The 14458-nt window shown below is 36.3% G+C and overlaps 1 protein-coding gene across 1 annotated transcript in view; it reads left to right on the top strand.

Annotated features, from left to right (window-relative positions):
* Positions 1-159: 159 nt before the first annotated feature.
* The window catches only part of TAF2 (TAF2 RNA polymerase II, TATA box binding protein (TBP)-associated factor, 150kDa), a 64851-nt gene continuing 50552 nt past the window's right edge, over positions 160-14458 (top strand). The window contains exons 1-5 of the mRNA XM_009880994.1: positions 160-401; positions 1885-1939; positions 2745-2905; positions 12753-12871; positions 14193-14334. Coding sequence (XP_009879296.1) covers positions 349-401; positions 1885-1939; positions 2745-2905; positions 12753-12871; positions 14193-14334 — 530 coding nt within the window. The 5' untranslated portion in view covers positions 160-348. The remainder of the gene's footprint in view (positions 402-1884; positions 1940-2744; positions 2906-12752; positions 12872-14192; positions 14335-14458) is intronic.

Below are 14458 nucleotides of genomic sequence, written 5' to 3'. Positions count from 1 at the left end.
TGACTCGGTCGTTCCCACCTGCGGTGGCCGTTGAGGCGGTTGACTGACGTAGCCTCTGCGGAAAGGAAGCACGCAGCGCCTCTGAACCGGTATCGTACCCCCAGTGGAGACAGGGGTTGTGTGCTGCGGTCATAAGAGGTTGTGCTGACAGACTGAATGTTGTTTGTGTTATAACTATGGTCCTTATTCGAGCTGAAGATGCCTGACTGTTGGGATTCACAGATCCAGTGGGGAGATGAGTGATCAAAGACAACCTGACACAGGGGAAAATCGAAGGACCCATCAAGCGAGGATGATGTTGATGCCAGTCTGACGGTCAGCAGTGTGTATTTAGTGCTGCTGTTCAGGATGAATAGGAAGAAAGGAGACAAAGGATTTGAGAGCCCAAGACCATATAAATTATAAGTATCCATTTTTTTAAAGTTGCTATACTTGACACCAATGCATATTTGAAACAGGCCACAGGCTGATCAGTAATTATTTACCTGAGAAGGTTGGAACCACTGGTTATGGTGTAGCTTGCATTCAGGAAATGTGTATTGTAGTTGTATGTTTTATTGTGTAAATTGACTCACTCATGGACAGTCAGTCTGTCAACCATGCAGTTTCATATTATAAAGATACTTACGTTGTGCTCTTCAAACTGTAGAGATCTCTCCACACAATATCAGCGCTACAGACCATGCTATCATGTTTAATTCTTACCTCTGTGTCAAACCCTTTTGACTCAAGGGCTTTTTTTATATATAAAAAATGCTTGTATTTGTGGCAAGCAGCTTTGTTAATCAATTTGTTATTTTGGTTGTAACCAAGCTGCAACACAGTTGGTTGTGGATTTCAATGGATCTTTATGTATTTCTGTTTATACCTCCTTAATTTCTTTATAAATGTGTAACACAAATGTATTTCTAAATAGAATTACTCTTGTTATTGTATATATTTTAATGTGTGGGTAATGTTTGAATCCATCATTGGATGCTAGATGTTACCATTCTCTTGTGGGAATTTTTATTGGATTTGTTCAACTGAAGCGAAGTCACTTTTTAATGCACAGGGTACACAAGTATGTCCGTATAACGTGATGGGGCATAAAAGTTGAATTATTACAAGGTTGCATCTTGAGTCATGAATAGCACTACTGTGAAGTGTGGTGAAGATGCCACCTACTACAGAAAAATAAAACCCTAACTTTTAAGCTTTTTAAAAAGTTGGAATTATTATTTTATCTTCCATTTTTTAAATCAGAGTTTTATTTACCAGGAGTTCTAATACGTCATTCAAAATTCAAGCAAATGCATTAGACTTGTTTAAAGTACCTATCTTGATTAATATGTAACCATTATTTAAAATAATTAATTCTTACAACATACTAATTGTAAAAGCACATAATATATCTTTTTCATATATAGTACCTGCTTACATAAATTATATACGAGAGTCAACTTGCCAGGTAAATTTTCCACAGGTTTCTGATTGCAAATATTAAAGCTGCATGCCGTTTCTAATACTGCACATCACTAAGGGTTAGAACTTGATTCTATGCTATTAGTAATACTATAGTTTTACGTGATGTTCAAAAGCGATGTTGTTATCTTCCTGTATTACTAGTGATATTCATACTGATATGATGCTATACTTTAATTTTATTGGAACTTTCTAACCTTGTATGCAATTTCTATTAGTTATTTGTTTTGGACCATGTAAGAGATTTAGACCTCATGAATTGTCCCTATATAAATATATGCTATATGCAGTATTTATCTATATGTATATGCATCCTGTATGAGCGCTCTATTTTTTTAAACTGGGTTAAGATATTATTTTAAATGCTGGCATTTGTACAAAACCTTACTTATTTTAAATTTTTTTTTTTTTTTCCAGCACAACTCACCAAGTAGTTTGTATCAACAACATAAATTTTCAGAGAAAGTCTGTTGTAGTAAGTATTTTTTAATAAAATGTGGAAGTAGAAATTAAAAGTCTGGGTTTTCTTCATGCTTTTAGAGGAAGCAACTGCACACACAAGCTAATTATGTTGTTCAGCTTCTCTATATTTTATACTTCCTAATCTGATGCCTCTCAAGTCTGTCATTGCTTGAGATGCATCAAATAAAATACCTTCTAATTGTGAACACTTTAATCTATGCAAGGAAGAGCTTTCTAAAAGTAGGACGCTGCATTGTAAATAATATTACAAAGCAGTTTTGCAATGCAAAATTGATGTTCAACACAGTGTTAGTTCATGTTAGGGATAGGGTTATAGAGTTTTCTATCTTATATATGCGTTCACTGGGGCTTTGAAGAGGCTTTCATGATTTCAGGCCTGAAGTCATTGAGGCTCTTTATGCATTTAGATATCAGGTTAAATGGAATCTGCTTAGGTTTTAAGAGTCATTGTCCAGAGCTCTGATACTAAAATCTAAAACATAGTGATGAAAAACATAGTGATACTAGTAACTTGAAATCTAGTCAATAGAGGCAGATCATTTCCAGTAAAACAAACACAATTGTCAGTCATGTTGAAGTTTTATGTTTTGTTTCATTTCACAGCTGTTTTATTTCACCTGTTAAATGGTATGAAAGAAAATGTATTCCAGAGATCTAATTTCCTTCTTACATAAAAAATAACATTTTTTAGCTATGTTTTTACTTTGAAATGCATGAATAAGATTTTTTTTTATATATATCTCTACTTTGTGAGGTGGTAAAGATTTTATAGAAGGTTTTGATTTGTGTTTTCATAGGGTTATGTGGAACTGACAATATTTCCCACAGTTGCAAACCTGAATAGAATCAAACTGAACAGTAAACAGTGCCGGATTTACAGAGTAAGAGTCAACGATTTAGAAGCAGCTTTCATCTATAACGATCCAACGCTGGAAGTTTGTCACCATGAGTCAAAGCAGTAAGTGATGTGTTTAAAACTCTGCAGTTGTAGTGTCTTCTATTGCTGTTAAGCGTGACCTATTTTACTGTACTGGCAAGTTTTACCTGGTGGTTCCCTGGTGGTAACTTAAGGTATGGTGACTTTATTTTTGGAAAGTATTTTGGCAATAATTTTGACTCTTAGGGTATTCTTCTTTAGAATTTCTTTTACTAACATTTCTTTGTATTGTTTTGTAAAAGCATCAGAAACTTTTTTTAAAGTACTTTGTGGGGAAAGAAGTGGTGGATGCCAGGAGTATCCTCAGTGCTTTAGGAAACTGTCCTTCTCATGTGTTTTTTCCCTGCTAAGAGCATATCTTTGGTTAAAATGTTTTATCTTTGATGGACTTAAGGTTTATCTATGCCCAACTCTTAGTCTCATTTATTTAAAGAAAATTTGGTTACATTATTGTGGCAATAGCATTTTGTTTATATTCTTGTAGAGAACATTTTACAGTGGTGCAGCTACATTCATATGAGAGTTGCATATGAGAGGGTTGCCCTTAGTTTTGGGGTTTGTGGGTGTTCTTGTGGTTTCTTTTTTTGTTTTTGTTTTTTTTTTACTCCAGCGTAATTGGATAGATCAGTTTGGTTGCATCAGTATAATACTATGTAGACCAAAACTGTCATGTTCTGATAATTTTTCCTGTAAAAACTCTCCTCATTTTTATGATGTGCAATGTCAGATTGGATGATCATTTTTGTTCTTTCCTATTCTTAAACCTAAGAATATTCATATGATATCAAAGTTTTGGGGAATATTTCCCATTTTCCTAATAAGATCTTGTAAGAATTATTTCTGATTTTATTAAGTAAGTCTAGGTAGCCTTATATATAATTAGCTTATTACTTTGAAACAAAAAATAGGAATAAGGCAAATCATGTGACTGTATCAGGTTAACTATTGGACTACTGAATTGAGATGCTTATTACTGTCCTTCAGTTATTTGTTGTGTCCCCTTGGACAGGGATTGTTCTTAGATATTTTCTAGCTGAAAAGATGGAGAGGGCTCAGTAAGCAACTTCAGAGGTAATATCACCTTGGTTAACTCCTATGGCTGATAAAGGCACATAGGAACTGGCTAGACTTATTCTGAAGCAAGCTGCAGAAAGTTTATACAGTCCTGCTAGTTAGATTTGCAAGAATAGTGGCATTGTCAAATGATGTAGCTAGATCTGTAAGAGGTTGTCTACCCATTGCCTTGATGACTGCAGCCTTTTAGGTGTTTCTTAGCACATCTCAGTTTTCAGGTTAAACCTGGCTTAACTTCTCTGGCTGTTGTCTGAGAAGCGGAGTATTAAAGAGAACTTTTGTTGGTCTTTTACTGAGATTCAAGTGCTACTTTTTATCCTAAGTTACGCATCCTTGGATTTCAACTGTTTGTTTATGGCAGACACTCCGTATTCCTTTATTCATTACTTATGGAGGAGTTTCAGTAATTCAGTTTGCAAATGCAGTGTTCATTTATATAGGACACTGACTTGCACATCAGAGTTCTGAAATTTTGTTTGAGTCCTGATACGCAACCACTTGAGTCTATTTAATTCTGTAATTCCCATCTGTTTTGTGACTTCATCTTTTTTTGTTGTTGTTGTTTTTGCTTGGTAAGTCAAAAAATCAGAGTTCTCATTGGGGAGATTTTAGTTGTTCTGGGGAGCTAGAAAATAAAGCTTTTAGTCTTTCCTAAAGAATCAAACTTTCATTATTTATTAGCATCGTAGATGAGAGTGTAAGTCCTAGAATATTGTCTAAACTTACTTTGGAATTTGAAAGGAAAAGTTTTGAATTTATTCACCATCTGATATTGAAGAGCAAGTTTAAAAACATGTAGCTTCCCACATGTTTTGGGGAAATGATATGGGAAGAGATTTTGGTACAAATCTCATGTCTGTTTGGTTTTTGGTAAGAGAAGCACAACGGGCAAATGTTTTCACTAAGTATTCTCTTTTGATTTTACTGAAACTTATGTTCTCACACCCTCTTTTGGCTTGCTTGGTTGAATTTAGAGTTTGCTGAATTGTTAAAGAACTTCTAGTGAAAGCACTGTGCATGTTTAACAGCGGCTAATGTGAAATCACGGAGTCCTTTGGGTTGGAAAGGGCCTATTGAGATCAACTAGCCCAACCCCCCTGCTCAAGCAGGGTCAGCTAGAGCAGGTTGCACAGGACTGCATCCAGTTGGGTTTTGAGTAGCTCCAAGAGTGGAAACTCCGCAATCTGTCTGGGGAACCAGCTCCAGTATTTGATGAGCCTCACAGTAGAAAAGCATTTTCTTGTATTCAGATGGAATTTCATGTATTTTAACTTGTGTGCACTGACAGGACCAGAGGCAATGGGCACAAACTGAAACACAGGAGGTTCCCTCTGAACATCAGGAAACACCTTTTTTTACTGTGAGGGTGACTGAACACTGGGACAATTTGCCCAGAGAGGTTGTCGAGTCTCCATCCTTGGAGATGTTCCAAAGCCATCTGGGCATGCTTCTGAGCAACTGGCTTTAGGTGGCCCTGCTTTAGCACAGGGGTTGGACCAGATGACTTCCAGAGGTCCGTTCCAACCTCAGCCATTCTGTGATTCTGTAATAACTGAATCCTGTCTAACTTAAGAAAGATGCGAGAAAGAAGCAGCATTTAAAATGATCAGAGTGAGCACTCCGTTATGTTAGGAAAGGTATCAGGAGAGATAATTCTATCATTTTGTAGAGAAAGTGGGTTTCTTTGTTTAGCGTCCTAGTGCTATAGTGGAACATCATCCTTTTTTTCATATTATCCTGTTTAGGAGGAGTGAACAAAAATTGACGACAATGCATGCAAAGTGAAATACTGTCTCGCTCAGGGCTACAGTGGCCTGTGGTTTTCACTGCTGCAGGTTTTCACGTTGCTATTTGGACTTAATAGAAAGTCTCTGTATTTCATAACTCCTGTGTTACTCATAGTTATGAAAGAAAGAGTTCATCAAATATTCCTTATGAAAAACTGGTATGCCTCTTTTCTGTATCTCGGAAGTCAAAGGCTTACATGGCTTACAAAGTATTAGATGAGATATGTATTTTTTCTATTGAAATACCTGGTCACAATTGGGTATTGAGCATGATGGTAGCTAAGTTTTGGTGAAATACACATCACTGCTCTTAAGGCAGAATTACAAACAGAAATGCTAGAAATCTAAAAACTGTAAAATTAGTGAATTAGTACAAAAAACTAAATCATCTGTGGGTTTCCTCTGCCCTTCTTTACAAGGAACTACTTCTAGAAACAGTAGTGATTTGTAGTAGTCTTTATATCTAATCATCTGATCATCTCATCCAAGTTCTCATTTGTTATTGCAAGTTTAGTGATAATGTCCTTTGTACCCTTACAGCTGAACTTGGTGTATCAATTATTTTGAACAGGACACAGATTAGTCATCAAGTCTTGTTTCAAATTTTGCGGGGATAGTTATCTTTTGCACGTTTTTCTTCAGTACTCTATTGAACTAGTAAATGTGAAATGAAGATGGCTCTTGGCAACCTGTTTATTTAAAATAATTTGGTTTACATCTTTACTCTTTCCTGTGGTGTGTAGCAAATAAAGTTCAAGTTTTAAGATTTTGTATGCAAAACATTTTCTTGCTTTTGATAATGCTTTTTGTTTTCTTTTAGAATATTAATTTCTAAAAGAACACCTAAAGTATGTAGAAAAAGTTGATCATTTGGTGGTCTCTTTCTTAACTTTTTTATCAAAGTTAAAATATTGTAAAGACTTCTTACTCCCTTAGCAACAGAATTCAATTAAAAACTGAAAATTCTGTATTTAAAGCCACTATAATTATTTCTCTGGGAAGACTTGCTACAGCATCTGTGACTTGAGAGCTTATGTTTGCTGATATGAGGTGAATGTCAAGTGAAGTGAAGTGGTTAATTGTTTATGTTGTGCAAATTTTGGCATGCAAGAAAACATAGTTAAAAGAGAGTCGAGAAGGTCAAGATTAGAGAGAGCTTTATCTATGAAATACAAGCAGCGCCAGCTGAAATTGTTTCTGTCTCACCATGATATTTTCTGCTACTTCTTGGGTGAAATCTTCTGTTAGATCAGCTCTTTGTGTTCTTGTTTTCAGTTCAAGTAATACTTTCAGGTTTTATCTATTGATGCAAAAATCTTTGACACGTGATCTCTGTCATTGCACATTTTCAGCATTGCAGAAGGTGAAACAATCTTTTTTTTTGGTCTTGTATATTGTCAGTTCTGCTGAATCACAAAAACACCCTCACTAAAGGGGTAAATAAAAATTGGCGAATTTTGTAGGAAATGTTAGAAACCTTTAATTAGTGCATTAGGTATATTTTAAGCTTTGATGCTATTGCTAGTTTATCTGCCAGTCCCAAACCATAATTTCAGGTGATAACTGAAAGAGCTTTTAAAGTTTCATTTAGAAATAAAGTCAGTCTTCCATCTTGTAATTTCCTCCTGAGGCTTCATAGCTTTTTCATATTGGACTATATAGATGAACTTGCATAATGCAGTCCCTTCCTCCCTGACTGAGCAAACATCTGAACAGTGCTGTAAGCTGTAAAACAGTTCACATAGTTTTACCATGTGTACACAAGGTGGCAGAGGATCCCGTTTTGCTCATACTTTTAAGGAAGAGTTTGAAATCTTGCAAAAACTGCAAATACTGTTGGAGAATGTTTGTTTGGGTCTTGTGTTAGGGCTGCTGTTGTTGAGTGTTACAGCTGCCTCTGTCTTCCCCATCTTTCCTCTTTTCCTTGTAAATGGTTGCTTTCTCAATTCTGTCAGTGTAAGGGAAGTGAGATTTATTTTTCTGGATTACAGTATGCAGAATTCCCACGGTGCGTGTTCTGACAAATGCTTGTATCTCAGCCCCTTTTTATGTTAAAATGGGCAAAGGAGATCTCTGTTTTCTTAATCCTAGGGGTAAGATTGTAAACTCTTAAATATCTGCAGCAGAAGTTTGGAGTTTTGATGCAGTGGTTTGATCTGTGATAAGTGAAGTTTGTGATGATCCTGCTTGTTGCCTGGTTATGTGCTTCACATGTTTGTGTGATAACTATGGTGCAGGGTTGAGAAGCTATTGCATTTTATTATTACTTCTGTGTAAAGGTAGGTATGTTTTTGTATAGCTAGCTAATGTGCACAGAATGCTTTCCTGTGCATAGGTACTCTGCTCAGTGTAATTTTAGTCTTTGGCAGTGTATGTCTCTTTACTAGTTCAGCTTTTTTTTTTTTTTTTAACTTGAAGCCTGTATTTTATTTTTTTTTGTTAAAAATATGAAGATATTTCGATATCCTTCAACTTCATTGTTGCTTTAGTTACAGGCAGCAGTAAGCTGAGAGAGAGACCAGAGTGGTAGCCTTCAGGGCATGTCTTGCAATATTCTCTCTGAGAAGTCAGTGATCAAGTCTTTAGCCTATGCACAAGATAGAAAGCTTACTAGTGAACTGAGCATGTGGTGTTTTGCTGCAATAAGTAGCCTTCATTTCCACTGGTATGATGCTTATCTAATTTTAAATTCATGAGAGACTTTGTTACAAATAAACGGAGCTATAGAGAACTTTTGAAGAAAGAGATGGCAAAACTCTTAACCTTGGGCAAGAATGAAAATCAGGTTTTTCAGTGTACCAAAGATTCAAATCATGGCCTTATTAATAAACTACCTACATGTGTACATATTTTATGTATATATAAAAAATACACTATATATAATATATGCTATATCATATATTTTGGTATTGGACTCCAAAACCAAGTGGTAATTGTATCTGGGAAACAAAGTAGAATAGGAAATTAATTAAAGGTAACGTAGAGTAGTGAATTACATGTGGGTCAAAGAACTTACTTTGTCAAGTTGGTGTTAAGTACTGTAAGAAGAAAGTGGCTTATAGACTATATGTTTGGTCTGTGTAATGGTTAAATAGCACCACTGCAGCTAGTAGTGAGAGATGCTATAGAAAGTTGACATGGAGGTGTTTGGAGTCAATGACTAGCTTTAAAAAATAAATCTCTGCAGGATCACTTGTTTCCAGTCAGTCAACAAGCATGCACTTGGGCTGTAATTAACAGTGTTTTCAGTGAATTCTGATAATAAAATGTATCTCTACTAGGAAAAAAAAAAACATGAATGCATATTGCTTTTTCATTATCGATCTACACTTAGCATTAGGAAAATTTATCTTTGTTCCTTGGGCTGTAACTTTTGGCGTGTGCTCTGTTTTTGTTAAAATGGCCATACCCAGTTTATTGAGAATAGTTCAACCTATGAAAAAATTAATCTTTGGTACTAAGCCTTTAATAGATTCCTTCTATAATGAATCACCCATTTGAATTGGAACACTTCACAAAAATAGAAATATCAGAATAGACTGTTTTCCATAAAATGTTAAGCCCTGCGGAGTCTACCTTTCTTGCTATAAAATCATAACCTTTTCCTGTCTATGAACCCATTGATGTTTAAAATGTAACCACAAGCTCATCACAATCCTCAAAGTTGGAACAGATTCTCACTGTTGTATTGGAAAGGGGATCCCCTATCAGTAATAGTGAATTTTCAGAACCAGTTTAGTTTAAGATTAAAAACTTTGCGACTTTACAGTCGAACAGAACATTACTGTTGTTTTCTTTTGCTAGTTTCTTTAATTACTAAGACAGTTTTTAGTCATGCAGTCTGTTTTTACGGAGAGTTTTTCCAATGGTATTTGTTTGCCTTCCTAGAATGTCATTTGAAGACAGCTTAAAGCAACATTGGTTGGGGTGGTTATGATCCCATTGACAGTCCCCTGTGCCTCAGTAGAAGCACTTCATTGACCCTTTGGTATGTCAAGGAGCTAAACCAACTGAAAGCTGTCTGCCAAAAAACCCCTTTTTCCATTTGTCATTTTCAGCTGCATCACCACAGGGTCAGATGAACAGTAGTCTCCTTAATGAGTGAGGGAGTAGGAATTTGTGGCTGAGACTAGGAGACAGCACTTCAGCTGGAGTTCAAGTTCTTTGAATTGTTCTGGAACCATAGCTGAAGCTATAGTATATTCCAGTGTACAAATTCAACCTCGTACTTTTAAAACTCGTTGGCATTATATCCTATCTTTAGCTACACTTCAGCTATGAAAAAGGAAAAAATGATTATGTTTTAAAACTTGGTATTTGGGTGTTTCTGTGCTCATATGCTCCAATTTACTATTCACGTCCTATTTTCAGAAGCTTCCAAGCAAAGTAGACGAGTTTACTGCTCCTGACATTCTCAGTCTTGGTAGTGGTGCCAAGGAATTTGTGCACTATTATTGCCAAAGATCAAGAACTGCATGAAAATGTGTTCTCAATATATTTCAGTGTTTTAGCAAAGTTTTTGGGATGTGGAAGGTTAGGAATATAAGCACGGTGTTTGACATAGCTAGACTTACAGGATGATGATGGCATGGTTAATTACCCTTCATTCTTCCAAGTAAGGTATTGTAATTTGGGTTGAATGCTGTTTTCTCTGTGGGTGCTGAATAGAGAATGGTTAGATGAAAGTAAAATCCTGAAATGAGATCATGTCTGCTTTATGTGGACTTCAGATTCCATAGAAGAGTGGAGTCTGCAGCCAAAAGTTAATTTACTCCATAGTAGTGCACTAACCTGTGTCGGGGTAACCCCCAGTATCAATACCGGCTGGGGGATGAAGGGATTGAGAGCAGCCTTGGCAAGAAGGACTTGGGGGTACTGGTGGAGGAAAAGCTGGATATGAGCTGATAATGTGCGCTCACAGCCCAGGAGGCCAACCAGATCCTGGGCTGCATCAAAAGAAGTGTGGCCAGCAGGTCAAGGGAGGTGATTCTGCCCCTATACTCCACTCTTGTGAGACCCCACCTGGAGTGCTGCATCCAGCTCTGGAGTCCTCAGCACAAGAAAGACAAGGACCTGTTGGAGCGGGTCCAGTGGAGGGCCACAAAGATGATGCGAGGGCTGGAACACCTCTCCTGTGAGGACAGGCTGAGAGAGTTGGGGTTGTTTAGCCTGGAGAAGTCTTGAGGGAGACCTTATTGTGGCCTTTCAGTACTTAGAATCATAGAATGGTTTAGGTTGGAAGGGACCTTAAAGATCACCTAGTTCCAACCCCCCTGCCATGGGCAGGGACACCTCCAACTAGACCAGGTTGCTCAAAGCCCCATCCAGCCTGGCCTTAAACACCTCCAGGGATGGAGCTTCCACAACTTCCCTGGGCAACCTATTCCAGTGCCTCACCACCCTTAGAGTGAAAAATTTCTTCCTAATATCTAATCTAAACCTGCCCTCTTCCAGTTTGAAGCCATTCCCCCTTGTCCTATCACTATATGCCCTTGTAGAAAGTCCTTCCCCAGTTCTCCTGTAGGCCCCCTTTAGGTACTGGATTAAAGGGGGCTTACAAGAAAGATGGGGACAGATGGGCCTGTAGCGATAGGACAAGGGGTAATAGTTTTAAACTAAAAGATGGTAGATTTAGACTAGAAATAAGGAAGAAATTTTTTACAATGAATGTGAAATACTGAATAGGTTACCCAGAGAGGTGGTAGATGCCCCATCCCTGGGAATATTCAAGGTCAGGTTGGATGGGGCTCTGAGCAACATGATCAAGTTTGAGATGGCCCTGTTCATTGCAGAGGAGTTGTCCTAGATGACCTTTAAAGGTCCCTTCCAACCCAAACTATTCTGTGATTCCATGGTAGCTTTATGCTTGATTATGGCTCTGCCCCCACAGTGCTTAGATTCATCAGTGGTACTTAAATTCTGGAAAAAATGGTGATAAGTAATTCAGACACTTTCTCTTCAGCTGTAGAGTTGTACAAGCTTTTCAAGAACTCTGCGTACTAGAGGATTAGAATTAAGAAAGGTTTTGCTCCGTTTTTTACACAGTTTAAGAATTTTAAACACTCCATTTGAAAAAGTATAAAAGCTATCACGTAAAGATGCAGAAGCAAGGTTATTTTTGAACTTGACTGGTCCTCCTCCAGTGTTTGAACATCGTCACGTTAAATGATAAGAAAATAGCATCCTGCTCATAGCCACATTAACAGTGGACATACGCATGTTCCTGCTTATTTCAATAGGAAACAGTTATCTATGTCATAACTGAAGTAATGGTATGACTTTGAAATGAAATGTGTAGTCAATTAGCAGCTAACATATAGTATCTTAAACAGCTCAAACCTGATTACAAAAGTTTGTGTCTACATCCTAAATAAATGAGTGATGGTAACACTTAAAAAAAATTGTTTCTGGGGACTAAAAAGTATAATACATGTTTCTGTGTTTGTGTATTAAGGCCAAAAATCTAGTATCTAATATTTTATGTGATATTTACAAATGCATAAAATAAAACTATTTCTAGCCATCAAGCTAGAGGGGGAAAAATACCATTGCCAGGCTAAAATCTTACTACATTTAGAAAAGCAACATAAAAGCAACACTGCAATATATGAGGAGACAGATCATCGAGACAGATCTTTAGAATAAATATATAAACTTAATCCCAAATTTTCAAAAAAAAAGAGATATTTTTATTTCTGTTCCAATAAACGTAAATATTACTCTTATTGGGAAGAAAAGAACACTGAGCATTTCTCATTTAATTTATTGGGGATAATTACTGCTTAAGTCTTTTTGGTCATAGATCACTTCTTTAAGAGCCTAGTTTTAAGTTCTGGTTTTTGAAATGTAATCTTTACTCCTCCTTTTTTGCTCCACTCCTATAAAAACAAAACAAAATACTTGCTTGAAAATGCACCATGAAATTCAGTATAGAAATCATATAATTTCCAAAGTTGTTTCTGGTAGTTCAGCGTGTATTTTAAGAATTAACTGGGTATTTCTGACAGGAGGAATCTCAACTATTTTTCCAATGCCTACGCTGCCGCAGTCAGTGCTGTGGATCCAGATGCTGGAAATGGAGAACTCTGCATTAAGGTTCCCTCAGAGCTGTGGAAACATGTTGACGGTAAAGTAAAGAGACCATACTGAAAGCTTAATTTAAGAAGCCATTTTGTTGTTGGCTACAAGTTTGCACATGAAGATAGTAGATTTAAATAAATAGAAGTAACATTACATTATTTTATGAAAAGATTGTTACTGTTTCCTTTTTCCTCATCCATATCTTTCCTGTTGAAGTCTGAAAAACACCTTCACGCTTCTTGACAATATAGAGAAGTGGTTGGAAGGTTCTTAACACCCACTACAAACAAACTCTTGAGTGGTCATGAGGCCAGAAGTATACATGAGGAAGTGCGTGTAATGGATTATACTGAGTGCCAGTTGTAACTTTGAAGCTGTTAACAATATATATGATCCAACAAAGAAAATAATTTACGAGGATATATTTATACACATCTTTTTTCAAAAAGCAATGTTAATTTGTTCCCATCTCACTTTGACAAATGGTCATTTTAAAATTTATTTCATAGTGAAAAGTAGACTACTTTATAAACTGGTATGCTAGATCAATCACTCTCCAATGTTGATTATTTTCTTGCATGGATTTTATTAGTTGCTTGTATTGTTTTCATACATGGTTTTATCCTGTGGATTTGAGACCTGTGAGAGAATAATAACAAGTGTATCATGAAGCTGACTCACACAGTGTTGTCAGATACACCTTAATGGGAAAGACACTTTTTTTTACTTTAATTTTTGCTTACGTTTCTGTTGTCTTACTTGCAAGCCTAGAAGGGAAGAATATTCAAACAGGTATAATTTTTCTTTTCAAAGTTTGAATGCCAAAATATGGTGAGACTTGTTGGATAAATTTCACCATATGCCTGAATTTCTTTTTTTGCCAGTCTATTCATAGGTGAGATTTCTGTGAAACTAAACCAAAGCAAAGGCACTTCAGTTACAAGAAAAGCTTTAACTATAATAAGAGGTTTTAAGAAACTGCAAATGACAATAACATGTCTTTTAAAGAATGTGCCTGTTACATGCAATTTTTGTAGAAAATTATTTCAGCAAGGTACAAAGGAGATCATGGTTAGGGTACAATCAGCGTATAAAGATTCTTTACTGATGGGAGTTGAAAGATGAAATATAACTCCAATTTCAGTTTTTATTAATTAATAAAGATTCTTATAAATCCTGTAAATAAGGCTTAAGAGGTCATTTTTGTAAGCTTTTGAGCTGTGCTTTGTAAGTGGACCTTGAGGTCCATGAGAACGAAGTAAACACATCATCTTGAAAGACCAAGAGTCCAAAACAGAATGATTATTCTGAAATAACTTTCATGTAAGTTGTGTATATTTACTCCAATTTTGGTCTTGGTGCTGCAGAGTTAAAAGTCCTGAAGGTGCATATAAACTTTTCTCTGGACCAGCCAAAAGGAGGTCTTCATTTTGTGGTACCCAACATGGAGGGCAGCATGGCAGAAAGAGGGGCTCATGTCTTTTCATGTGGTTATCAAAATTCTACAAGGTAAGAAAACTGTCTTTGAATGTTAGACTGTATTTCCTATTTAATCTCAAGGTGTAGGAAATACAAATAATTTCTCTGAATTCTTAGAAGTTTGAAAAAATCTAAAACTGTTGTGACGTAGCAT

The sequence above is a fragment of the Charadrius vociferus genome, unplaced genomic scaffold, assembly GCF_000708025.1.
Source record: "Charadrius vociferus isolate BGI_N301 unplaced genomic scaffold, ASM70802v2 scaffold2, whole genome shotgun sequence".
Taxonomy (NCBI): domain Eukaryota; kingdom Metazoa; phylum Chordata; class Aves; order Charadriiformes; family Charadriidae; genus Charadrius; species Charadrius vociferus.
The sequence above is the reverse complement of the archived record's forward strand: the minus strand, read 5'-3'. Positions and strand labels throughout refer to the sequence as shown.